Genomic DNA, 25038 nt, shown 5'->3' with positions numbered 1-25038 from the left:
GAGAGGCGCGGGCAGGGACTCCCCGGAGCCGCGGCTGGAAAAATAGATCCTTTATTTCCCGTCGGGGCGGAGGGCGCGGGCAGGAGCAGCTTCCCCCGCCCCCACCGGGGAACCCCCTGCAGACCCCCCCGAGCCTCCTGACGAGCCCCCTGCCCCGGGCAGCGCCGCCAGCCCCGTCCCGCAGCCCCGGGCACGGGGGGTCCCAGCGCGGTTGTAAAAAAGACCCCGAGTATAAAATGGTATCAAAATCCGCGCTGGTCCCGCTGCCTCCCGGGGGACCGGGAGGGGCCGGGGGGCAGCGAGGAGGGCGGTCATGGTCCCTCAGGGTGAGGGTCTCCACCGGAGGGTCCCCGGGTGCTGCTGCCGCCCGGGAGCCCGCGGGGTCAGTGGGAGCTGGCGGAGCCCGAGCGGTGCTGCGGGTGCGCGCGGGGCCGCGCGCTGGCCGAGCAGCCGGGGAAGGAGCGGGCAGAGCGCGGCGGCAGCGAGGGGGGCTGGCGGGCCCAAGGGCTGGGGGTGTCCCCCCGCGGTGGGCACAGCCCCTCAGCGCCCACCCAGGGGGGCACGGTGGGTCCGGCGTGGGCCGAGTGGCTGCGGACGGGGCAGCACTTGGGCCGGGGGCTGGCGGAGGGGGAGCTGTAGGAGCTGGGGGGCAGGGGTGGGGGTGAGGGGGGCACCGTGGCTGAGGGCGGCGGGGGCCGGGGGGGTGGCGAGGCTGTGGGGGGCAGGTGGAAGGGGCAGGCGGGGGGCTGCGGGGCAGCCAGGCGGCCCTGGAGCAGCTCCATCATGCGCTGCAGCTCCCGGCTGAGGTGGGAAACCTCCTGGTTGAGGTGGTTGATCTGGAAGGGGAGGGAGAGCGGTGAGCGCGAGAAGAGGCCTCGGCCAAGCGTCCCCGCTGCACCCCCAACACACCTCCTGGTTGAGCCTCCTGATGTTCTGCTTTATCTCTTCCGCCTCCATCGCCAGGGCTGGGCTGCCCACATCATTCCCTGCCAAGGAAGACATGGCTGGTGGCAGAGGGCTCCCCAGGCCCCCCAGCCCTGCAGCCAGCCCCCCAGGCTGTGCCTGGCAGCCCCTGGCAGTACCTGACGTTGGGGCATCCCTGGCTGCGCTCTGCAGCAGAGGGTCCACGTTGAAGGAGAAGGCTTGTGGCTCCGATGTCCCCTCATTGTCTTCAATCCCATCCACGACTCTAGGGAAGGGAGGGGGTGAGGGGTGGCCGTCATCACCCCCTTGTCCCTCTGCCACCGTTCCCAGCGGCCTCCCAGGGCCCCACACAGCCCGGCAGGCACAAACCCACGGCAGCGGGAGGAGGTGCTGGTGTGTCCCAGCCCTACCTGGGGCTGAGGTCCGGGGGGCCGCAGGCGTGCAGGGAGGGGATGAGGAGCTTGGCCGGCCTCGTGCCCGCAGCCCCCTCGCGCTCGGGGAGGCGGGTGTCCCTGCGGCACCGCGGGGAGGGGCTGCGGCCCCGGCTGCAGCGGGCTGGGGAGTGGCAGTTGCGCCGCAGAGCTGAGATCTGGCACAGCTCGTCACCCAGGAGGCTGCTCAGGGAGCCGTGGCGCGCGGGGCTGCTCAGCTGGGGCAGCAGCAGCTTGCGGTGGGTGATGGTGGCTGGTGATGGCTGGAAGACCTCATCAGGCTCCTCGTCATCCTCCACGATGGAGGGAAGGGGCTTTTCCGGGCCAGCACCGCTCTCTGGACGTGGCTGCAGGGAGGGGATCAGGGCTCATCCCCACATGGGCGCCAAGGCCCAGGCATGGACCCCTCTGCCCCCTCTGCACCTCCTGCCTGCCCCTGGCTCAACACAAACCTGAGGAGCCTGCGACAGCCGCGGGGACCGGGAGTATCGGCAGAGCCCCTGCAGGGAGAGCAGATGGCTCCAGCTCAGTGGTGCCTCAGAGCCTGGAGGCTACGAGCAGGGAGCAGCCGTACTCCCCTTCCCATGGCTGTGTGGAGCCCCAGCCCTGCTCTGGTCCCCGGGACCATGGGAAGGGGCCTGCGAGGGAGGACAAGCACCCACCTCCATCTCGCTGCCCTGCCGCAGGTTGAAGGTCAGGTCCTGGTGGATGTCAGCTGTGAACTTTCTGGCGTACTCAGGGTAGAGCTGCAGCACCTCGCAGAGCCCGCGCAGCCCGATGTGCTGCAGGTCACAGTACGTCAGGGCCTTCACGTCTGCGTTGGTCTTGATCACTTGGTCCGTGCTGCACAGGTCAGCCCCGATCAAATCCCCTTTGCCTGCAGGAGGGCACCGGGGAGGGCTAGAGGTGTGAACCCTGGGCCCCTCGGGGGCAAAAGGGGCTGGGGGCAGGGGGAGCCCACGCTGCCTGCCCTCACCCAGGATGGCCAGAACCACATCATCCTTCAGCACCTCGAGGGAGCCGGAGCAGACAAAGTAGTTGGCCTGCAGCGCGTCGCCCTGGCGCAGCAGGTACTCCCCCGGGGCGCAGAACGAGGTCTTGATGTGGAGTGAGAGGGAGCGCAGGCAGCCCCGGCTGGCCGTCTCGAAGACAGGCAGCTGCAGGATGTCCTTGTTGAGGTGCATGGCCACATCGGCGCGCAGCTCATCGGGGAAGTCGTGCAGCAGCTGTGGAGAGCAGGGCCGGGGTGCTGGGGGCGCGAGGAGCTGTCCCCACAGCCTGGCATGGGCAGAACCCCCACCAGAGCAGAGCATCTCGCTGCTCAACCCTGGCAGAGCCCGGCAGTCCTGGCTGGGAAAAGGGGTACAGCTCTGGCTGGTGATGGGCTGCCTCTGCTCCCCGTGGCCCTTCCTGTGCTGGCAGGGACGTGCCCCATCCCTGACATCCACCTCTGGTCCCGCCAGCAGCACAGCATGGACACGTGCACATCTGTGCACACACACACAGCCCCATTGCCCCCGCACTGAGTGCAGGATGGGGGCCTGAGGGGGCCCAGCCCAGCCAGCACCTCCTACCTCGTTGGCATCGATGCCGTTGTTCACAGACCAGGTGGTCTGGAAGTACTCGAGCAGCCGCTGCTTGAGCTGCTGGGGCAGGCGGTGGACACGGATGAAGTCCTTGAGGTCCTTCATGCGGGTGTGGTAGAGCGAGCGGCGTGAGTACATGCGCTGGATGATGGCCGTGACGTTGCCAAAGACGACGGCGTGCATCAGTGCTGGGGGCCGAGAGGGCAGCGTCAGACCCTCCCTGGACCAGCTGGGGGGGCTGTGGCATGTGGGGGCATGGGCCGGGGCCAGGCTCTGCCCCCACCAGCAACTGGGGGGCTGAGGGGTGTGGCATGGGGTGCTTCTCCCCTAACCCCAGCCCCACAGGGCACTTGTGTTCACCACCTCCCCCTGGGTACCTGCTGCACCCGCTGCTCCAGCAGCTGGAGATGAAGCCCCTCCAGCCCTGCCCTGCTCCCTGCCTCACCCCCAATGAGCATGGTGCAGATGGAGAAGATCTTCTCGGCATCAGTGTTGGCACAGACGTTGCCAAAGCCCACGCTGGTCAGGCTGCTGAGGGTGAAGTAGAGGGAGGCGATGTAGGCGCTGCGGATGGAGGGGCCCCCCACCGAGTTGTTGATGTAGGGAGCCTCCAGCCTCTTGCCCAGCTCGTGCAGCCAGCCTGCCAAGCACAGCCAGGGGTCAGCCCTTGCCCAGGCCCGGGCACTCAGCACTGCTCCTGTCCCTGCCCCAGCCTTGCTCCACAGCCACCAGAAGGGCTGTACCCCCCCAGGGCATGGGGGGAGCCAGGCGTCCAGGCAGCCCCGCTCACCGATGTCCCAGGTCTGGGGGTCGTTGCTCTCCAGCTCGTTGCGGCCAATGATGTACCAGATGCAGGCCATCCAGTGGGCCAGCAGGGCAAACATGGACATGAGCAGGGTGAGCACCATGGCGCTGTACTGCGAGTACCGGTCCAGCTTCTGCAGCAGCCGCAGCAGCCGCAGCAGCCGCACCGTCTTCAGCAGGTGAACCAGCGAGGTCTGGGGAGCAGGACAGGAGGGTCAACCCGGCCAAGCCGCAGGAAGAGCTGGGAAGCAACCCCCCCCCCCACCTTCTCCCCTAGTGCAGGGAACCTTTGCCACCCCCTAGATCCACTGGAGGGTCATGGGCTCCAGGGCCGCAGGGAAGAGCCTGTCCCCAAGCAGCCCTTGACCACCATGCCCAGCACCCAGCCAGCAGTCAGGGTCACCAAATCCCCCGGGAGATTTGGGGTGCTGGAAAGGGACAGGGAGGTGGCTTGGAGCAGGGACCAGTGGCTCTGCTGTCAGGGGCTGTGTCTGGCAGAGCTGAGCTGGCAGAAAGCAGCGCCAGCCTATTTTCAGGGGCCATCTCGGAAGACTCTGTGCCTCTCCTGCAGGGATCCCGGCAGAGGGAGCCGGAGGTGTCCTGGCTGCGGCAGGAGGGTTTGGACACACGTCGGGTCCAAACAGGTCAGGACGTACCCGCTCCTGGGAGGCTCAGCTCCGCTCCCCACTGCCCACAGGGTCCCTGCCTGTCCTGCTTGCCCTGCCCCGCACAGCTCTGTGCCTCCAGGTCACCTGGCCCCAGCAGAGGTGGCAGCAGCGACCGACGGCCCCCGTAGCACCGTGAACGTGCCCCTGCCTCGGTCACGGTTGTTTTCCTACTGGCAGCACAAGCGGCCCCAGGTTTGGCTCAGGGGGGCAGTTCCAGCCCCAAGCGCCCTTGTCCTCCCCACCACGCTGCTCTGCCTCCGATAAGCTTAATTACAGCCTCTGCCCTCCCCTCCCTCCTCCCAGTTAGCAGCGGGTGGGGAGGGGCTAGTGCCAGCAGTGCACTTCCGCAGCTCATCACACCTGCTGCACCACGGGGCCCCCCAAGAGCCCAGGAGGCCCCAGCTGGGATCTTCCTTTGTCACTGGCATGTGCCTTGTGTGCCTGCATGTGTGGTCACCCCCCCCTGGAGTGGGACACGTGCAAGTGACCCCCACTGCCACGGGGTGTGTGTGCACAGGGTATTTGCACATGGACATGGAGCTGCTCAGTACCCTGGGCAGAGCACAGGCTGCTGGGTGCTGGGAGCTGTGCGGGTACCTGCAGCTCCTGGAGTGGTGCCTTGGCTGTTAATGTTGTTTGTGGCAGCCTCCAGTTAAATTAAGAGGTGTGGGAGGTTTCCCACTGTAGGTGCCACTGCTGCTTGCCCTTGCTGCTCGCTGCTCCCAGACAGGGTCTCTGTGAAAGGAGCCACCTCCCTCCCACTGCCCCCTGCCCACAGCCCCAGCCACACTCACCACAGTCACGTTGAAGACGTAGAGCAGATCGAAGGGCAGAGCAGCAATCAGATCCACGAAGAACCAGGTGGCCACGTAATGGATGCAGATGGAGCGGGGTTCGTACACCACCTGCCCCGACTGGCTCACGTATGTTGTCCGGAAATTCAGGATAATGTCTGCCCCGAAGAGCAGGACCAGCCCTCACCACCCCTGCCATGGCTGGGGCAGCCGGGCTGGGGTCTGCAGCCAAGCCAGGTCCCATTCCCACGGTGTTTGGTGCCAGCAGCAGGGGCAGAGCAGTGCCAGTGTCCCTCTCCACCACCCCCCAGGGCTGCTCCTCTGGCTGCTCCAGGCATCCCTGTCCTGCCACGGCCCCATCTCACAGGGTGCTCGGACCTACCCAGGATGAAGAGCATCTCCACGGCAATGTCACTGACGATGGTGCTGCGGGCGGCTGAGAGGCTGTCCTCTGTGCCTGTGAAGCAGACGTTGTAGGGGACAGTGACGGCCACGTAGAAGGTGGCCAGCAGAATAAGCCAGTCCCAGAGGGCCTTGAAGATGCTATAGTGGAGCAGGATGAAGCGGGATTTCTGCACCGAGGCCACTTTGTACTCAGGGATGGATGGCTTGTTCTCAAACACGTTCTAGAGGAGAAGCAAAGCAGAGGGTGGCACACAGATGGCACAGGGGCCACCATAGCACCACACTCCCACCCCCACAGGTCCTACCAGCCTGGCTGACACCCCCCGATGCCAGGGAGATGGATGAACATGGGCTGTGCTGAGGTCACCCTCAGAGATGGGCTCAGAATCCCCGATTACAGCACATAAATTAACACTGTGCTAATGCTATTAACCCTAATCCACTGGCACTGCCAGCTGCTGCCCAGAACTGTCTCAGGTGCCAATTCATGTGCTGGGGCAGAGCCCACCCCCACCCTCTGCAGCGACACAGCCGGAACCAGGGGAGAGCCAGGTCCATGCCCCAAGGCTCAAGACTGGCACAGTGAACCCCTTTGCCCACTTGCCAGCTCTGGGCCCCTGGCTGGTGACAGACCCCTGTCCTGGCCCCGTGCCTGCAGGCAGTGCCCTCAGGGTCAGCTGGCACAGCGGCGGTGCCGTTTCCTGCGGCTGCTGGAGCCCCGGTGCTCGAGCTCCTGCAGCTGCCGCAGCCTAGTAACAGCTCCCCCGGGGCCGGCACGGCTGGGTGTTCCCGACAGCCAAGGTGTGAGCAGAGACACAGCCCTGCCAGGAGATCTGCTCTGCCCACAGTGAGCTCTGGGCTCCCGCTGGTCTCTGCTGCTTCCAGCAAACCACATGTGTAGCCTGGACCATAGTGCATCCAATGGGGCTGGAGGGCACTTGGGTGCTTGGGGGGGGGTCAGGGAGGTGATGTGTGGGAGCAGCGTCCTGGCTAGACTGGGCTCTGCTGCCGGCCAGTCCCAGGAAAGCTGCAGCACTGCCAGGCTGCCCGGGGCACCAGGCGATGTACAGGGCTCCCCCAGGTCCTTACACGGTTGATTTTCATCTCGCTGCGGTCCCGCCGGGCAAACTGGCTGCTGAGCTGGTGCAGCACTGTCCGGCCCTGCCTCTGCGCTGCCCACAGGCGTGATCTCCCGGGCTTCTTGCTCCTCTGCTTCTCTGCAGTGGACAAGACATGCTGGGTTAGTGGGAGTGCCACAGCTGCCATGAGGACCCCTCCTTGCACAGGTGTACAGAGGTGGGCAGGACCAGCAGCAACTGGGAGACCCTTTGCCACGTGCCCAGTGCACACCCTGCTCCCCGAGCCCTATCCCACAGCCATTGCTCACCCTCCTTCTTGTCACCCACATGGCTCCTGCCCCGGCTCTCTGTGATGTCCTTGAAGGAGAAAAGGAAAAGTACCACCTCCCCCTTCTCATTCTTGATGGGCATGATGTCCAGCAGGCACCAGAACGCAGCTCCTGTGTGGGGGAGAGAGGTGATGAAGGCAGGACAGCCCCCCTGGCTGCTTGGTGGCTTCACCCGGGGCCAGCACAGGACCAAGTCCCAGCCAGGGAGCCACAGGCAGGGCCCCAGCCCCCTGCACCACTCACCACCTTTCTTGTAGAAGCAGACCTCAGTCTGGTACTCCTGCTTGCCATCCAGCACCTTCTCGATGCGCTGCAGGACGGGCTCGCTGGTCTCGGCCCCGTAGAGGAAGCGGCAGCTGCAGTTCTTCTGCATGACCTCGGTGCGCGCGAAGCCGGTGAGGTCGCAGAAGCCGTCGGAGCAGTAGACGATGGGGAAGCCGCGGCGGACCTGCGCGTTGGCCAGGATGAAGTTGCTGTCTGAAAGGAGACGCAGCTGCCTCTGAGGGCTTGAGGACACCCCGCTGGACACAAAAGGGAGCCCAACCCTATGCCCCCCCATACACCCCTCTGGGAAGAGGAGCCAGGTCTCTAGCTGCTGTCAGCTGCTCCCAGAGCTCACCCCTTCCCTGCCCCGTACCCTCCAGGTCCTGTCCCAGGCAGGACCCCAGCTCCGTGCCAGCGGGAGGAGCCCAGGTCCAGCTCCCATTGCCAGAGGCACGACCTCAAGCCAGGCCATTCATGCCTCCCCTTCACCATCTGCTGCTCCCACCTCCTGCCAGGGCTCAGGCAGCTCAGCCAGAGCAATGACAAACCCAGCCAGGCACTGCCAGCCCAAAGGTGCCGGGGTGTGGTGCTGGGACCTCCAGCCCCAGGTCTGGCACCAGGATACCACGGTGGCACCTGCTGAGAGGGTGGGAGAAAAGCCACGAGCTGGAGTGAATCAGGGTCCCACAGCACCGGCTGGAAGCACAGGGGAAAAGCAGCATCCTTGATCTGCCACAGCACTGAGGAGACTCCCCAGCATCACCTCTGCCTCAGCTGGGAGATGGCACCAGGCAGAGGAAAGCCCTTTTCAGCCCCTGCACTTGCCCCATGCTCTGCCCCCACAGCCCCCAGCTGCGGGCTGGGCAGAGGCTCTGCCCCCGGGGGCCACCGCAGCTCCCTGCCACAGGGATGTCCTCTCTCAGCAAAGGACAGGAGCTGGCAGCAGATCCCGGGGCCAACCCAGGGCAGCGCAGGCTGGGCAAGGGCAGGGGAGGTTGCGGGAAGGAGGGGACGCAGCCCTGGGCAGCGCTGGTGCAATGGGGGTGCAGCGGGGCCACCACAGCACAGCTCAACCCGGGATTAGCTGGAGGAGCAAAAATAGCTCGAAGCTGTGACTAAGGCCAGATTTTGGCTCTGGGGAGCCAGGATTACTGTGTTGTCCAGCGTGTGTTATTAGAAAAGAAAAAAAGGGCTTGCATTTGGGAGCAGCTCTGCTGAGCAGGGGGATGTGGCCCTGGGGACTTGGCAGCCCCCTCCCCAGCAGCCCTGCCTGGACAGACACCCCTGGCCCAGCTGGCAGCCCCACTGGGCAGTGTCAGGGTTAACTTGCCCGGGGTATCACTGCGGCTAAAGCCTCTCTCCATGGCAGATAAAGCCGATAAGAGTCTCATCAAACTCGAAAAGCCAGACACCGTTTAAAAGTGCCTGGAAGGTGCAGCTGAAAGCAGGATGCAACCAGGAGGCTGAGGGGCAAATCCCATCTCCTTGGGGCAGATTTCCAGAGCTTTGTGTCAGGGCATTGCAGGCAGCTCCCCCAGGGGCCCTCCTCGTGGAAGAGCCAGATCCAGCCCTGGGGAACCCAGGGCCAGCAGAGCTTGGGACCCCAGTCCCTGCTGCCTCAGAGGGCTTTGCAAACAACACAGCAGAGCTGGGGGAGAAATCCCAGCCAACTCAGCAGAGGGACAGGCAGATTCAAGTGCTTGGCCTCTGCCCCTGTGGACAGTCTTAGGATCACCAGCATGAAGCACACAGGCACTGCCCTGGTATCTCTGAATGCAGCTGGGAAGGATCAGGGGTTGGCTGCCTCCTCAAGCTCTGCAGGCTCCAAGGCAACATTCCAAATGAGAGCTCCTACAGGTAGATAACACCCTGTGCCCACTGGCATGCTCTGCATCGTTCCAGGCCAGGCCCCAGCCCAGTCTCACAGCCAGAGCAGCCCCAGGAGTGCTTCTGGTGCCCCAGCGATGCCATGGGAGGCAGTTGCTGGCTCCCAGTGCCATCCTTATGCTGGTCCCTCCCAGCAAGATGAGAAGTGTCCAGCCCCACAGGCAGATGGCATAAGAAGCCCCTGCTCCAGGGGATTCTGGGGGGCAGGGTCAGCCCTGAACACGACCTGTCCCTGGATGGCTTCATGGTGCCAGTGGTGCTGGGAGCTGGCACGTGGCATCCCGGCATGATCCCCCCCCAGCAAGCCAAGGCCTTAATCCCTCCTGGCCCCAGCACATAGACATGGACACAGACAGGGGCCCAACTCCCGAGGACATGCCAGCACCTCCAGTGTCCCCAGAATGGGTGGCACTGTGACAGCACAGGCTCTGTTCCCCATCACTGCCAAAACACACCAGTATTGGTACCCATCTTCCCAGGGACGGACCCCACACACCAGCAGGTGCTTTGTTACCCAGGGGTTCCGGGTGGGCTGTCCTGTGCTGCATTCCCAAGGGCCCTGCGATGTCCTTCACAGCACTATGTGCCGCGGAGGTGACACACGGGACCCCCATGGCCACCCTATGGCTCCGGGGGTCTCGGCTCGGGGGACTAATGGGGACAGCACCCTGATCATCGCACGCAACGGGCTCAGGCACGACCCGCAGGTCCTCCCCGGGACCAGACACCGGATGGGGCGAAGTCTGGCACGTGGGGGCTCCCGGGCAGCCTTGGGGGTGATCCTGGACGTGTCTCCTCCGGACCCCCCCGGGCCCCGCCCGCCGTGCCGGGCTCTGTCCTTGGTGCTGAGCGCGGCGGGACCCGGAGCCGGGCACCGTCGACGGAGCGGGAGCGGCGGCGGGAGCAGGGGGAGCGTCTTTGCTCCGCCGGACACGGGGGAAACAGGGGTTCAGGCATCACCGAGCCCGGCCACAGACACAAGGGGTCCCCGGGACAGCGCAGAGCGCGTGGACGGTCGCGACTCGCCGATCCGCGGCCCTTCCCCGGCCCGGGCGCCGCCGAGCCCATCGCGGACCCTCCCCGCCGCCCGCTCCCCGCCCGCCTGGCCCCAGCCCTACGTGTGCCATCGAAGCGGGTGGCGATGGTGTCCAGGAAGGTGTTCTGCGGCGCCAGCAGCCCCTTCATCACCGGCATGGTCCCGCCGGGCCGTCCACCGCGGGCTGAGCCGCGGGGCTGGGCTCCGCCGCCGCCGCCCCGGGCCCCTCCGCGGGTGCGGCTCCAGCCCCGCCCCCGCCCCGCCCCGGGCCCTGCGCGGCACCGGGAGGGGCCTCGGCACCGGCGGGCCCCGGCACCGCTCGGGGGCAGGTCGGTCCGACCTGGGGGGCAGCGCCTCGGTAGCACCTGGTCCTGCTCGGCACCGGAACCCGCCGCACCGGCCCCTGCTCGGTGCCTGCCCATGCGGCGCCGGAGGCACCGGCTGCGCCGGGGGCTGTGTAAGGGGCTTCACAAACAGCCCTGCTCCCAGGCAGCCTGGTCGAGGCCTAGTTCTGCTCCTGCGTCCACCCAACCGGTTCCACTCACAGCAGAAGGCACCAGCTTCACTGGCTACCCCGGTGCAGAGCTGTGCCCCCCCACCCCTCCCCAGAGAGAAGGCAGAGCCGGGTAACATTGGGCTACCATTTATTGTAAAAGGCCAGCAGTGCCTGCGGTGCCCCGAGCAGGCTCGGCTGGGGCCAGGAGGAGGTATGTAAAAGTGCTATTTACAGCGAGCTCCAGGCGTGTGGCCCTGGGCTCTGTTCCCCCAGTGATCACTACTCCCCACTGCCCCCACCCCTCTCAGTAAAAGCTCTTCGCAGCTCCCTGGCTCTTGGTCAGGTCCTTCCCCAAGTGTCCCTGGCACTCCCTGGGGCTGGCAGAGCTGGTGTCAGTGCCCCACAGTGTAGGTGTTGGCTGGGCATCTACACCCGCGGGGCAGCCCGACGCCTTGTGGCAGGCGGTGCCGGGGCGCTCCGTGCGCTTGCCCATGGTGAGGATGCCCGCAGCGTGGTTGCCAGAGCTGTGCAGCAGGCGGTAGAGCCGGCTCTGGAAGGCTGGTGGGATGCTCTTCCTCTTGCCTAGAGTGAGGATGCCGGCAGCATGGTTGCCCATGCCGTGCAGGAGGTCATAGACACGGCAGGAGCAGGTCTTCTGCAGGCAGCACTCGGGCAGGCTCTGCCGGGCAGCAGCCAGGGAGCAGAGCAGGAGCAGGAGCAGGAGGAAGGTGGCTCGCTGGAGCTGCCAGAGCAACAGGCAGCATTAGCACAGAGCAGCCAGCAGTGCCAGAGAGGAGGAATGGCTCTCCATGTCCCCTGCAGCCCCCAGCCCCAGCCTGACCTGCTCCAGCTGTGGTCAACACCCTCCCCTCATCGCCAAACACCACAGGACAAGCAGCAAGAGCACCCAGCTCCCTCCTGAGGACCCCATGAGGGGCTGAATTCCTGCCAGGCTGCTGGTCATGGTCATGGAGCCACAGGGAGGAACTTCTTGCCAAGGAATTGGCAAGGCCCTCCCACACCCCCAGACCTCCTACCCCAAGTCCTGGCTTCCCCCCCCCCCCATCTCTGCCCTCCCCGCTCCACAGGCTGCAGCATTCCATCCCCACCTTGGCATTGGGCACCTCCATCTTTTCTGGGGTCTTCAGGTGGTCGAGTGGTGCTGGGGCATGTCCTGCCAGGCAGCCAAGAGCACAGTGCCCTGTGCTGCAGCTGATGCTTTATAGGGCCTGGCACAATAGCGCTGCCAAAAATACCATCAGGGCCAGGCGGGAGCAGCCGGTCTCTGGGAGACACGAGCACCGTGGCCGGTAGCTGGGAGACCAGTCAGGCCTTTCCCTTCATTAGCAGCTCCCATTGTGCAGGTGCTCACGGCTGGGCACGGTGGCCAGTGGCACTAATGAGGCCATAATTGCCCATAGGCTCCATAGCTGGGCCAGCACAAAGGGGCTGAAGGTCAGTGCTGGCTCACTTCTGACCAGCAGCACATGGGTCTGTTCCTCATGGCCCCGTTAGGCTAACTACCTCCCTGCACAAAGGAGCACTGGGTAGGTGCATGGCTCCGTGATGTGGTAGGAGCCGTCACCCTCACTCAGCTGGTGCCAGAAGAGGGATGGTGCTGAAAGAGTCCCTGTGCCCAGTGCCACCCACCATCTCCTTTGGTGACCACCTCCCACCTTGGCACTGCGCTGGGCATGCGGAGGGAGGAGCAGGGCACCAGGGTGGGTCTCACACTCTTTATAATGTTGTACAGCCCCAGACTGACCCCAGACCACCCCTTGCCCATAGCCCGCACCCAGCAGCCCCTTGCCCTGGGGGATGAGCCCCAGTGTTTCCCTGATGCCAGGAGCCACATCCGCTACCCAGGCTGGTCCACAGCAGCCCTCTGCAGCCCCCCAGAGCCTCCTGGCTCCTCTGCACATTAAGGAGCTTAGGGATACCAGGGAGGGGAAGGGACACACTTCCCTATAGAGAGGGGACAGGCACCAGTCAGGACCCTTCCCACCAGGCAGGTTTCCCCCAGGGTTGGCAAAGGGAAAGCTTGCAGCCGCAGACAGGAGCAAGAGCCCAGTCCCAGCACTGCTTTTCCAAGGAGTCCTGCCCAGCAGGCTGGGGGTACATGTGCATCAGGGTGCCAGCATCCCCACTGGCCCTGCTGCAGGGTGCTCACTCTGGAAGCAGATGGAGGGGATGGATGAGGCTTTAGGAGCAAGGGGGGGAAGGGGGTAAAGCAGGATTGGGAACACCCCTCCCCAACCTCCCCACTGGGTCCCGCTGCAGCCCTTCAGCATGACTGAGTGCAGGTACCCAGCCCCTTATGCTTCCCTCCACACACACTGAGCCCGTGGGCAGGCAGCTGCCCATCCCTGGGCAGGCTGAGGCTCTCTGTTCCTGGCCCTGAGGCTGGAGGGGGTGCTCAGTCTGGGCCCCTGAGCCCAAGGCCAGGGTCAGCAGGACGCTGTGTCACCACCTCCTTCTGTCTCAGGGATGGGCTCCAGCAGGGCACGTGGCCGGGAGAGCTCTGGCGAGGCTGAGCAGTTCCTGCCGATGCCGCAGGACTGCCCCGCATTGTGGATCTGCCACAGGTTGTCCAGTGCCTCTGCCTTGGCGTGCTTGAGGAGGTCAGCCTGGCCCTGCAGGGGACAGGGTGTTAGGGGGACAGGGCCCCACGGGCCAGGGTCTGCCCCGCTGGCCACCGGACCGTGAGGGGCTGCGGGGGGCTCGCTGGGTGCCCCGTGACAAGCCTGGGCCATCCCGCAGAGCATCCCCAGGCAGGGCAGGGGTGGTGGGGTGGGGAGGGTGCCTTGCTGCCCTCACCCCTCACCTTCAGGACAGTGATGTTCCAGGCGAAGCTCTCCAGCGCCTTCTGCAGCTTGCGGCCCCGTAGCCCCTCCTGTGCCTCGATGCGGGGCAGCTCCTTGTGGAAGTCCATCCCTGTGCAGAGGGAGCAGCACTCAGTGGGCACGGGGATGGCCACTGCCTGCCATGGATCGGGACAGAACTGAGGGACACCCCTCGCCCAGCACAGTCTGGGGGAGATTCCCATTGCCCCAGCAGCTCCAAGCCCTTCTCCATGCTGGGACTGAGGTAGCCCCACTGCCCCAGCCCCGTGCCTGGCCCCAGCCCTTGGTGGTGTTAGACCCTGGAGGCCATGGGGTCCAGAAAGGCAGCAACAACCCCCAGCCAAGACTTTGCTTTGCACACCTTGGACCACCCAGAGGGGTTCAGAGCATTGTTGGTCCCCCCCGCTGGAGCGTGGGCCCCCGCGCCGTGCACCGTGTGACGTCCCCGTGAGCGGGTGCTATATTTACCCCTCCTGACGCAGCGCCGGCTCTGGGCCCACACGAGGGCTCCCACACAAGCCCACGCGCTGTCAATCAGCACGCCCCCAGCCCCGCACCCCCACCCGGCACCTCCCGGACCCCCCAGCACCCACCATCCCAGCTTGTCAGCAGCACAGCCGGGGCAAAAGCAGGGACAGGCAGCGCCCCTGGCACGGGGGTGGGTGTCACAGCCCCAGGGGCTGGTGCCTGCCACCGCCTCAAGGGGCCAGGCAGAGGAAGCAGCAGCCGCCGCACAGCCCAGAGCCCCTCTGCCCTGCAACACCCCCCAGCACACAGCGGGGTCCCACAGCCAGGATGGTGCAGGGGGGCACAGAGCCCACCCATGCCCCGCACCCCAGCCCATAATCCCCCGCTGCTGCTCCCCCCGGCGCTGGCAGCGGCGGCAGAGCTGAAAGCCAAGAGCTCGGGGAGGTTTCCGGGCTGCCTCGCAGGCAGGGAACAAACAGGGCTGCTGGCAGGGAAGATGGTACCAGCTGGGGGGGGACAGGGGCCCTCTCCTTCCTCCCCGGCTCTTCAGCTCCTGGCGGTTCTGCCAGCCCCACGGGGACCCCACAGGAGTCCCCAGGCCAGCAGACCCCCATTGCACCCCTGGGTGGCCAAGGCTGCCATTGCTGGATCCCAGGCTACAGAGGGGCTGCTCAGCCACTGGAGCCCAGAGCGGGGGTTGGGATCCCAGGGGCAGGACGGGGTGGGCGGCAGGATGGAGGGCGACAGGGGCAGGCAGGTCCCTGTAGGTGGGGGCTGAGCCATGTGTCTTGGAAGCCGCACCATTCAGTTGTCACTTCCACCGTCAGCCCCAGTCTGTTATTTCTGGTGCTAATTATATTCTGGCGTTTGGCAGATAATGACTCTTCCCTGCTTCCTCATCAGCCTCCTCCGCTCCCCCCTCTTCCCCCGCCCTCCCGCACAGCCCCAGCAGCCCACCCGCCCAGCACCCCACCTCGGCATGAACAGCCCCGCACCCGGCAGCCTCCTGTGCCACCCCAACTGCCAGGACATGGGAAAACCGCAGAGCCAGGCTTGGGGACACCCCAGCTGGAATTCCCTCTCCCACGCTGGCCAGCCCCAGCACGCACCCAGCTGGGGTGCTTACACGTACCCCTCATCCTCTATGCACACCACAGGTATGCAAGTGCACATCCCAAAGCACCAGCATGTTTAGCCATGCCTGTGCTCTGCTCCAGAGCCAGTGCAAACCCTCCTGACCCAAGCCCTTTGGGGACACGTCCCCCAGCCCAGTGCAGAGGCAGGGAACCCCCCAAACCTGGACCCCCAGGACCATGCCTGGGTCTGCAGCACAGAGCAGCATGGCCTGGGCCTGTCCCCCCAGCACCCACCTGCCTGCTGCGCCTGGATGAGCTTCCCGTACACCGCATCAGCTGACTCAATTAGCGTCCGACTGGTCTGGATCATCTGGGGAGAGGGGTGTCGTGAGGATGTGGGCACCCCCAGCCCTACCCACCCCCCGGCACGGCTGATGGGGAGAAGGGGCTTGAGCAGGGGCAGCCAGGTACAGTGTGACTGGGTTCCCATCCAACACAAAGGAAGGATGTGGATCCAGCTCCAGCTATTAATGGGGTTTCTTCCACCAGCCAGCACCAGCACATGGTGAAGGCAACGCAGGAAAGGGATCCAGGCTGTGTGGTCCCAAGGCTTGTACCGAGACTGTACCTCAGCCTGACTTCTCCCTGGGCAGCTCCTCCACAGCTCCCTGCCAGCATCTCCTGCACCAGGATGGGTGCAGCAAGTTTGAGATCCAGTGGTCCCTGTGCTGCTGGCCCCCCGGAGCATCCCTGGCGGGACAGCACTTACCGTCTCATAGGCGGTGAGAACCTTGCGCAGCAGGTCTGGGATCGGGCCCTGGGCTTCCATGGGGGGGTACCGCTCTGCCAGGTTGAGGGTGACGCTGGGTGCACTGTCACTGTGCAGCAGCCACGTGGCCACCGTCAGGATGCACTGCTTCATGTTGGCGGCGGGCGTCAGCCCGCACAGCTCCTTGAAGGAGACCAGCGCGTTCTGCGGGCAGAGACCGGCGTCAGGGCTTCAGCCTGGGAGGGCCCCCAAGAGCCTCCCATCCAGGAATGGCCCCATTTTCCCCATCTCTCCATTCCAGACAAGGCTTCTTGCCTGCATCCTCCAAGAAGAGCGGGGATGCCCGGGCTCCCCACAGCTCACAGTCCAGCCCTGTCCTCCCCCACAGAAACCAGGTCCCCCAGTGCCTCTGTGGGTTCTGTACCTGCACATTCTCCCGCAGGTCGGTGGCCTCCCGCAGTGGCTGGGTGGCCATCCGGAAGACCTCATCGATGGCCTTGATGCCGGTGGCCTTGGTGGAGGTGTACTCACGTACCCGGCGGCCCCGGCGCCCCGCCAGCCCCCGGCGGTGCCCCTTGTCCCCACCACGGCGGTCAGTGATGGCCACATGCACAAAGAGGGTGGCATGGGGCAGGGGCTCCCCAGCCAGGGACTGGAGGGGGACGTGGCGGTAGCCGGGCTGCAGGCACTCGAAGGGGATGGTGTACTGAGCAATGAACTCGTCCCCGATGTAGTCATCATCCAGCACGACAAAGCGCAGAACAGCCAGCTCTGGCAGGTTGATCTGGAACTCCAGGCTCTCGTCAAAGACAGGGTTGTCCCCACTCTGCAGGGCCGTCTTGGTGCGGTGCTCAGCACAGTCAGCCGGGATGCCATGAATCTCAGCACAGACGTAGGGCTCCACCACCTCCCCCTTGGCTCCCGAGCCCTTGGGCTTGGGCAGGTTCTGTCCACTGATGACCTTAAGGTGCAGGAGCTGGGCAGGCACCCCAGGCAAGGAGTCCTTTGCATTGGCACTGAAGTAGGAGACCTCCTCCCGCATGATGGCGGGGCGGAGGACGTAGCCACAGGCCCCATTCTGCTGGAACCAGCCTGCATTCAGGTCCATCATAAGCCCCGGCGTCTGGTAGTTCATGGCCACCATCTGGCAGCCACACTTCCAGAAGTCCTGGGGGTTCATGTTGCTGGCATCGATGCGCATGGGGCTGGGGTAGATGCGGGACAGGAACCGCTTGTTGTAGCTCACCAGCTCAGCTGGGCACTCGCTGGCAAAGCGTCCTGCCTCCACCTCGCTGAAGGAGCACATCTCCCAGTAGCGCTGCCTGCGCCGCGAGCTCTCAAAATCCTGGAAGGGGACAGCCTGGCAGAGGCTCACCAGCTCTGAGAGCTCCCGGCTGAGGCGCGTCCGCCGCGGGCCGCCTCCCTCTGGCACCTCCCGGTCCTCCTGGCCCAGCCGCCTTGCCAGCTCCCAGCCTTCTTCCTCGTCTGACACCTCCCCCTCACTGTCCTCACAGCCGGGTGGCAGCTTCTTGCCCTTGATGAGGATGCGGCCCTTGAGCTGCTCTGGGGAAGGCAGGTAGGACGCAGCGGGGTTGGGGGGCTCCAGGTACAGCTTCTCCCCCAGAGTCTTGCGCAGGCACTGGGCGGCCAGACGCTGCTGGCGGGCTGAGCACCGCACCACCAGGCAGAGGATGAGGGGGTAGGTGGAGGCAGTGAAGGCGTGCTGGTCGATCAGCCCCACCACGGTGCGGAAGGGCACGCAAGAAGCGGCAGAGGGGCTGGTGTAGACCACGGGCTCACCCTCAGGGCCGTCCCACAGCACCAGCTCGATGCTGCGGCAGCCCAGGCCCAGGGCGCTTATGTAGCCACTGATGTCCGAGCGGCCCCAGAAGTTGTCCTCCAGCAGGCAGGCGCTGTGGGCAGAGCTGATGTAATAGTGGGAGAGGGGCTGCGCCATGTCCTGGCACACCTTGCGGTGCTGCGGGTCAAAGATGGAGCAGTCAGTGGAGAGCAGGTAACGTGTGAAGCCATCGATGGCCAGGTAACCTTTCTCCCGGCCCTCCTTGGAGGGTTCGTACTTGCTGACAATCTCCAAGCACTTCTCCTCAGTCACCCCCTCCATGCCCTGCTCCACCTCCAGGAACATCAGCAGGTCCTTCAGACCCAGGTACTCCTTGTTACTGGAGAACTGCACCAGCAGGAAGAAGATCTCAGGGCGGGTGCAGAGCTCACAGTATGCCTCTACAAAGAGGTCACAGGCCACCTCTGCACCAGGACACTCACTGGCCTTCTGCAACTCCTTGAACTTCAGCTCAATGGTGGAGGTCTTCATGCCTGGGTTGAGTGCTTTGATCAGCTGCACAGCCCGGGACACAGGGATGTGGCCAGACTTCTCCAGGTCAGCAAGGTCAAAGACTGAGGAGATCCAGGAGGTCCGGAGACTGGGGTGGCCAGTTCCAGGTGCCTCAGGGGTGTGCTTCCCATAAGACACCAGGTACCGGAGCCCCATCACCCAGGCGCTCACCACGTCAGCCGAGCTGGCCACCAGGTCCAGGGACTCATAGTTGTCTCCATAGATAATGGAGAAGGCACACTCATCTGGGAACTGGTCAGAGAGGCCATTGCTGCGCAGGATGGGCGTTTTCTTGCCCACACGCACCTCTTTGACCGACTTGATCTCAATCTTGGCCTTCTCTGAGTCCTTCTTGGAGGGCTCCCAGCGCAGGGAGCGCATGTCAGGGTCCAGCACAAAGAAGCGGCTGTACGTACGGGAGTTGGAGCGCACCTTCTTCAGCTCGCAGCCCTCCAGCATGAAGGAAATGCAGGCGGCCGTGCTGTTGATCTTGCGGTCGTTGGGCATCGTGCTGAAGGACACCGTCTTCTTCTGCGGCGGCCGCTGCCGGGAGCCATCCTGCCAGGGTGGGAGAAGGGGGCAGAGCCGTCAGGGCTGGGGCAGGCAGCCTGTGCTCCCCCAGTGTCCAGCACCCTCCTGCTGTGAAGCGCCCAGCAGAGCACCCCAGGGTGCCCCAGTGCTGTGCCAAGCCCAGTCCACCCCGCTCTGACCCTCTCCCCAAGGGCTGGGCACCGGCTCCAGCCCTGGCCTCCCCCACTGCTCGCTGCCTGGCTTATTTTAACTCCGCTTCCCTTCCTTCCTTCCTGCTCCCAGCCCTGAGCCGGATCCTTCCCCACCACTCGCTCACCCTCAGAGGCACAGCCAAGCACAGGCAGCCTGGCATGGTCTCCATCTCCCCTGATCTGCACACATCAGGGGAAAACAGGCTCTCAGCAGGAGCAGCCAGTGCCCACAGCAGCCCCACTCCTGGGGGGGGGGCATGGGCACATGCCATGGCCCCCCAACCCTTCCCCTGCACCCTCGGGAGGTGGCAACACCCTGGGCACCTACCCCAGGCACCCCAAGGCGATGCACAGGCAGAGCCACTCCCTGGGGTACAGGGGTATGGGCTGCCTGCACCCCACACCTGCATGCAGCCCCCCAGCAGGGAAAGAGGATCCTGCTGCCAAGGGGCTGGAGGGGGTGGGGGATGAGGGGGAACAGCAGGGCTGGGAGCGTATTATGGGATGGATTTCATTAAGCAGTGCAGCAGGAGGAGATTTAATCCACTTCTTCAAGATTATAGTGAGTCACCTCTAATCTGGTGGTATCTCTGGCACAGGCAGCTCCTGCACAGCTGCCCGGGTTGGGGGCAAGAGGTGTTCCCCTCCAATGTCCCAAGAGCTTCCATATGGGGGGACTGCCGGGGGAAGGAGGGCCTGGCCCCAGTCCTCAAACCCACGGTAGAGCTGGGGGAAGATGCCTTCCTGAGTCGGGGGTAGCAGCCCCATTCCTGGCTGCCTGGCAAGCTCTGCTCAGCCCCACTTGAGGGTTATCTCCCCCCACCCCGCGGCTCCGATGCAGGAGCTGTTTGCATCCTCTCCCTGCCAGATTGCTCCGGGGAGTGCCAGGACCCGGCCTCCGTGCCAGCCGGCTCCGGCGGGGGCCCTGCTCAGCCGCCTGCCGGGGGGTTAGGTCCCGTATCTGCCGAGGTGCAGGGCCCGGCGAGCCCCGGTCGGCATGTGCTTCCTGCCAGCAGCAATCTCGGCGCCCCGCTGCCGGACAGCCCCGGCACTCGTCCCCGCGGGGGGTGACAGCTGGCATGGGGGTTGCCCCATCCTGTCCCGGGCAGGACCCCCGCAGCTCTGCGGACCCGCTCCCCTCCCCGGCGCACCCACCCCGGGTGGCTCCGCACCGGGCCCCACAGCTGAAAACAGGAAATCCATCCGGAAAGGAAACAGGGGCGGGGGGCCTGCCTGCACCCCGTGCCCGGACACCTGCCTCCTGCTGCGCCCACCGCAGCCACCCAGCCCCTGCCAGAACCCCGGGCCACCTCCAACTCAGGGTGCAGCCCCCAACGGCCTCCCTGCAGCCCCACGGACCCCCAGGCGTGGCCGAGGGGAGGTGGGTGCCCCAGCAGCACTTCGGGGTGCAGGCACACAGTGCAGACCCGAGTGTGCCCTGTGGCAGCTGGGCACTGCTTTCCCCATCCCAACTGCCTCCCGACTCCAGGAGCTCCCAGCACTTGCTGCCACTGATGGCATTTGTGCCACGTGAGGCGGTGGCAGCAGCAGAATGGGGCCTCGTGCCCGCAGCTCCCATTGGCTTCACAACCTGGCCCGGCGACCAGCAGGGAAAAGCCACTGCTCCCTGGTAGCCCATTGCCCCAGGCAGGCACCCCAGGGACACCCCAGTCCTGTAAGTGCTCTGTGAGGTGCAGGCAGGAGTGATGGCAGGCAGCTGAGGCCACAGAGCTCCACGAGGTGTTGGGTTGACCAGCAGCAGGGGCAGGACACAGCACCCATGGCTGTGGGAGCACAGAGCATCTGTGGCAGCAGGACAGGGCCAAGCTGACAGGGAGCAGGCAGGGCTCTTGCCAGCGCTGCCACGCATCGCACCCGCTCTGCCCGGCTCTGGAGGGGCAGAGACCAATGGCAACACCAATGGCAGCCACGGGCACCTGGCTGGGCACGGAGGGCACGTCCGAACCCAGCTGCCCACACTCTGCCTGACTCTGATGCATGTGCTAAGTATCTCTTAAGCCAATTAACTCCTACAATTAGTGCCCTGGCAAGAGCAGCAGCCCTAATCTCAGCCACCACGTGGTCCTCCTTGTTATCCGGCCAAGCAACCTGCTCCCAATCTGCTGGTGATGGGGAAGGGCCCACTGGCTGCCCCCCCTTCCCATTACCCCCAGTGCTGGCCAGCAGGGTCCCCATCATGCAGCAGCTCATGGCAGCAGAAGACAGAGGAATTAAAAGCCTCTAGGGCTGAGGCATCTGGGCCCAACCACAGCTCTGCTGCCCAGACAGGGGAGTGGGACTGCAGCCACTCCACAGTGGGACCCCTCTCCCAGCCATCAAGTGGCCACATTTTGCCCAGGGGATGGGGCTCTTCCCCAGCCTGGCTGTGATGTGACTCATTTGCAGCTGGTTTCCCCGGGTCCTGGTTCTTCCCGCTACCCCCATCCCAGGCTGGGCAGTGTGAACAGGGATGCAGGCAGCAGCACTGAAGCACAGGCAGTGGGATGCCAGGCACAGGCAGTGGGATGCCAGGCACAGCCGAGGCTTTTCTACCGTAATTTGTTCCCTGCCAAGAAGATAGCGAGTGACACATCCGCTCCCTGTGGCACCAACTGCCACTACCCAGTGAGGGGCCATGGAGCCAGGGCCTGCACAGAGCCAGTGCACACAACTGGGGACATGGAACAGGGAAGGGGCCATGCAGGGAACAGGACAGTGGGGTGCTTGGGAAGGGCCACCTCCTGCATCACGGTGGAGCAGACCCAGCACTCCCCAGTTGCACTCCAGCATCCTCCCAGCCCACTGGACACCTAGCACCCAAAGCTTCCAGCCTGTGAAGCGAGCAGGGAGAAGGTCCTCTGGCCAGGGTGCAGCCAATTCCAGCCTACTCAGTGGGGCCATCTCTCCTGGGCTCCCCCTGCCCCAGCACAACCCCTGATTCTCACTTTCAGATTCACTCCTCCAGCCATTTCTGGAAATCCCAAAAAATAACAGAGCTGGCAGCTCTTCCCACATGTGCCTCCACTTAATCAGCAGCAGCAACTGCCCCCTGCCTGGTCCACTGCTCCCCTGTTGGTGGTTTGTTTGTGCCCTTGCTCCAAGCTGTAGCCAAGCTCATGGCCCCAGGCACCCTCCCTGCACTGCAGCCCCCACACCAGCACTGTGGCCAAGCTGTGGGCACAGACCCTGACTCCCACCCACCACTGAGGGGAACCCATAGCTGTGGGATTCAGGCCCTGAAGCAGGGCAGGACCAGGCTCCAGATGGACACAGAGACAGGCCAGCACAGGCTGGGGACACCGGCCAGGTCTGACTTCCAGCACCTGCACCCTCTCCCTCCAGCACTGGCCCTTGGCCACCTGACCTTCACGTGAGGCCAAATCCACAGAGATGCACAACAGGGACAGGGGATGTGCCCAGCATAGGGGCAGGTGAGGGGTTTGCCTCCAGCCCACAGCTGGTCCCTGGGTGGGGGGAGCAGAGGGCAGCCATGCTGCCCGGCCCTGGGAGGAGCAGGAGACCCTGACAAAGTCCCCAAGGAAACCGGGCACAGATGGCACATTGTCACTGGCCTTCGGCTGCACGGAAGTGCCAGGAGGTCGCCTCGTGTCCCTGGGTGTGGGCAGAAGCACAGGGTCCCTCCAGCTTCCCTGAGGAGGGTCCCAGGGGCAGGAGAGCAGGGCCAGGCCAGACCACAGGAACAGCCCCCACGCAGGGTATTAATAGCACTAGAGCAATCCCGGCTTAAAATAGCCTGTCGGGAGCGGGGAGGCGGGTCCCGCCGGACACGACCCATTGTGTCAGCGAGCAACGCCGACATGAGTGTGATCGGTGGGGGTCATTCAGGAAAGCACAACTGTGCCCCGCTGCCCACCCGCGTGGGAGGCCCCTAGAGACCCTCCCTCTCCCACGGCCCCGCCGGTGCCCCGGCCACGGCACAGCTTTGGAGAGGTGCTGGGAGCCAGGCCTGGCCCCAGGCACCTTCGCAGGAGGGAGCATGGGAAAGTGAAGGTGCTTGGGAGCCAGGAGCAGGCATCCCTCTCCAGCCCGAGCAGGACAGGGTGATGTCGCAGTGTGACTCCCACGGCGGGAGCAGCGTGACCGCGCAGGGGATTCGCGGGGACAGTGGTGCTGGACGGGGCAACCCACGGTCGTCCAGAGGGGCCAGGCCTGGCCCGAAAGCACACGGAGCCCGAGCCAGGCTCTGCCCTTGCAGACCCGCCGTGCGGGCAGGGCTGGGGGATGCCACAACAGCCCCGGCAAGCCCGGACCCGCGGGCGAGGGGCAAGCCCCGGGCCCCGGTGCGCAGGCAATCCCCGCGCATCCCAGGGGACTGCAGCTGCCCGCGGCTCCGCACAGCCGGCCCCACGGGCACCGGCAACCTCGCCCGGGCACAGGGAGGGTGGCGGGCAGGGCAGGCTGGCAGGGCCGGTCCCCGCTGGCTCCGGAGTCGGGGGAGCGCGGCTTGAGCCCCCCAGACCTGCGCAGGTGCCGGGCGGCGCCAGTCCCTGGGGCCCCGGAGCCCGCTCCGGGAGCGGGTGGGGAGGGAGGGAGCGGCCGGGGCCGGGACACGGGCCGGGGTCTCACCTTCATGATGCTGGTCCGTGGCGCGGCGGGCGCGGGGCTCCGCTCCGCCGAGTCCTCGCGGCTGCTGCTGCCCGAGCCCGAACCGGGACTGCCGCCGCCACCGCCGCGGGGGCCGTTGGGCAGCGGCGCGGCGGGGCGGGGCGAGCCCGGCGGCGGTGGGCCCCGGGACCCCTCCGCCATCCCCCGCGGCCTCAGGGCAGCGGCCGCCGCGGGGCCCCGGGGCCCCCGGAGCTGCGCCCGCCGCTGCTGCGGGCTCAGTGGCGGACCGGGCGGGAGGCGGTGCGGGCGGCAGGAGGGGATGGGCCGAGGGCGGGGACGGAGACTGGGCGGCCCCCCCGCCCCGGGCTGCAGCGGCGGGGAGGGAGGACAGGCACCGGGCACCGAGCATCGGTACCTCCCGTCGCCGGGGCCACCCCCGGTCTCCGCCCAGCGCTGCAGCTCCCGGTCCCGGCGGCCTCCCCATCCCGGTGGGATCCCGGCCAAGCTGGCATCCTGCTACCCGGCACCACCACCCAGCCCACGCCCTGCAGCCTGGCACCCAAAACAAGCCTGCATCCTACAGCACGGTGCCCGAAACGAGCGTGCACCCTGCAGCCCAGTGCCAAACCCGCCCTCCACCCTGCCTGGCCCTGCTCAGTGGGACACCCATCGTCTCCACCCAAGCCTGCGCCTACACGGGGTCAGCGCCCAGGGAGGGCCAGGGGCACCTGGAGCTGGTGCTGCCAGGCTGAGCCGAGCTAGAGCCCCGGGGGACGCTATGGGCCAGCACAGCTCTCCTGGGGGGTCTCGAGGCTTTTGCTGGGGTCCAGGTCACTGTGGGGCCTCCAGGAAGAGCTGCTCTTGCCTCCAGTGAAGGTAGCTGTGGGCCACACGAGGCAGAGGGACCAGCAGCTGCCCCAGACTCTCTGGGCCGGATCAGTTGTGCAGGTCTCAGCCAGCACAGGAGCCCCCATGGACCTCCCCAGAGCCCAGCTTCACTACCCCAGCCTTCACCCAGCACCCACCCACCCTGCTCACCACCTGTGCCCTGCTGGTGCCAAGCACAGCCAATGCCAGCTGGCCCAGCACCAGTGTCCCCACCACGCTGGCAGCAATCTGGACCCATGGCCCCCCCAGGCAGCCTGCCCCCCAACCACAGGTACCCCTGAGTCACAGACACTGCTTCTACCCTATTTACAGCATGAATTTTGCTCCATCAGGGATAAGGCAAAGGGGCCTTAGCCTGGTTTCCATCCCTGCTGGAGGCTTTGGCTGTGCTGGGGAATATTTTGTGTGGACCTTGTTCAAGTCACTGTCCCCTGCCTGCGGTCTAGCTCACCCCCACCCTGGCAGCAGCTGCCTGCACAGCAAGTACCCCAGTCCTTAAAATAAACCATAACAAGCAGGAAGGGAAAGGACTCGTTCCTCTCGCCCGGTACGTTCATGCCTCAAAGGCACAAACAGCCGCTCCCAGAGCCCCAGCCCCCCTGAGCCAGTTAAATATTCATGGCTGCCCCTTCCCCAGGACCCCCGAGGAA

At 65.6% G+C, this 25038-nt stretch overlaps 3 protein-coding genes across 3 annotated transcripts; all 3 read right to left on the bottom strand.

Moving 5' to 3' along the window:
- Positions 1–383: 383 nt before the first annotated feature.
- On the bottom strand, positions 384–10343 carry KCNH4 (potassium voltage-gated channel subfamily H member 4). The gene is made up of 16 exons (XM_051640067.1): positions 10290–10343; positions 7264–7497; positions 7000–7131; positions 6702–6829; positions 5590–5833; positions 5208–5365; positions 3732–3939; positions 3387–3581; positions 2930–3129; positions 2332–2581; positions 2018–2232; positions 1808–1855; positions 1335–1702; positions 1083–1189; positions 910–986; positions 384–836 (listed from the first exon to the last, which is right to left on the bottom strand). Exons 2-16 carry the CDS (start codon positions 7391–7393, stop codon positions 384–386), a joined length of 2913 nt encoding a protein of 970 aa, XP_051496027.1. The 5' UTR covers positions 7394–7497; positions 10290–10343.
- Positions 10344–10850: 507 nt separating this feature from the next.
- On the bottom strand, positions 10851–12329 carry HCRT (hypocretin neuropeptide precursor). The gene is made up of 2 exons (XM_051640260.1): positions 11813–12329; positions 10851–11445 (listed from the first exon to the last, which is right to left on the bottom strand). The coding sequence occupies exons 1-2, from the start codon at positions 11831–11833 to the stop codon at positions 11008–11010; spliced, it is 459 nt and encodes a 152-aa protein (XP_051496220.1). The 5' UTR covers positions 11834–12329; the 3' UTR covers positions 10851–11007.
- Positions 12330–12424: 95 nt separating this feature from the next.
- Positions 12425–23776, bottom strand: LOC127394371 (inactive phospholipase C-like protein 2). The gene is made up of 6 exons (XM_051640258.1): positions 23522–23776; positions 16284–18770; positions 15860–16063; positions 15385–15460; positions 13528–13637; positions 12425–13336 (listed from the first exon to the last, which is right to left on the bottom strand). The coding sequence occupies exons 1-6, from the start codon at positions 23699–23701 to the stop codon at positions 13151–13153; spliced, it is 3243 nt and encodes a 1080-aa protein (XP_051496218.1). The 5' UTR covers positions 23702–23776; the 3' UTR covers positions 12425–13150.
- Positions 23777–25038: the final 1262 nt, after the last annotated feature.

Source organism: Apus apus, chromosome 25, assembly GCF_020740795.1.
Source record: "Apus apus isolate bApuApu2 chromosome 25, bApuApu2.pri.cur, whole genome shotgun sequence".
Taxonomy (NCBI): Eukaryota; Metazoa; Chordata; class Aves; order Apodiformes; family Apodidae; genus Apus; species Apus apus.
Note: the sequence above shows the minus strand (reverse complement) of the source record. Positions and strands in the feature narration are given on the sequence as shown.

Bases quoted from the DNA above. Each gene is read 5' to 3' on its own strand.
- LOC127394371 (XM_051640258.1), bottom strand. From the start codon at position 23,701: ATGGCGGAGGGGTCCCGGGGCCCACCGCCGCCGGGCTCGCCCCGCCCC. The intron at 18,771-23,521 runs GTGAGACCCCGG...CCACCCTGGCAG, and splicing joins CACGGACCAGCATCATGAAG to GATGGCTCCCGGCAGCGGCC. The intron at 16,064-16,283 runs GTACAGAACCCA...CTCTGCCCGCAG, and splicing joins ACCTGCGGGAGAATGTGCAG to AACGCGCTGGTCTCCTTCAA.
- HCRT (XM_051640260.1), bottom strand. From the start codon at position 11,833: ATGGAGGTGCCCAATGCCAAG. The intron at 11,446-11,812 runs GTGGGGATGGAA...TTGCTCTGGCAG, and splicing joins TGGAGGTGCCCAATGCCAAG to CTCCAGCGAGCCACCTTCCT.
- KCNH4 (XM_051640067.1), bottom strand. From the start codon at position 7,393: ATGCAGAAGAACTGCAGCTGCCGCTTCCTCTACGGGGCCGAGACCAGC. The intron at 7,132-7,263 runs GTGAGTGGTGCA...TCCCCCACACAG, and splicing joins CTGCTTCTACAAGAAAGGTG to GAGCTGCGTTCTGGTGCCTG. The intron at 1,703-1,807 runs GTTTGTGTTGAG...CCCTCCCTGCAG, and splicing joins GGCTGTCGCAGGCTCCTCAG to CCACGTCCAGAGAGCGGTGC.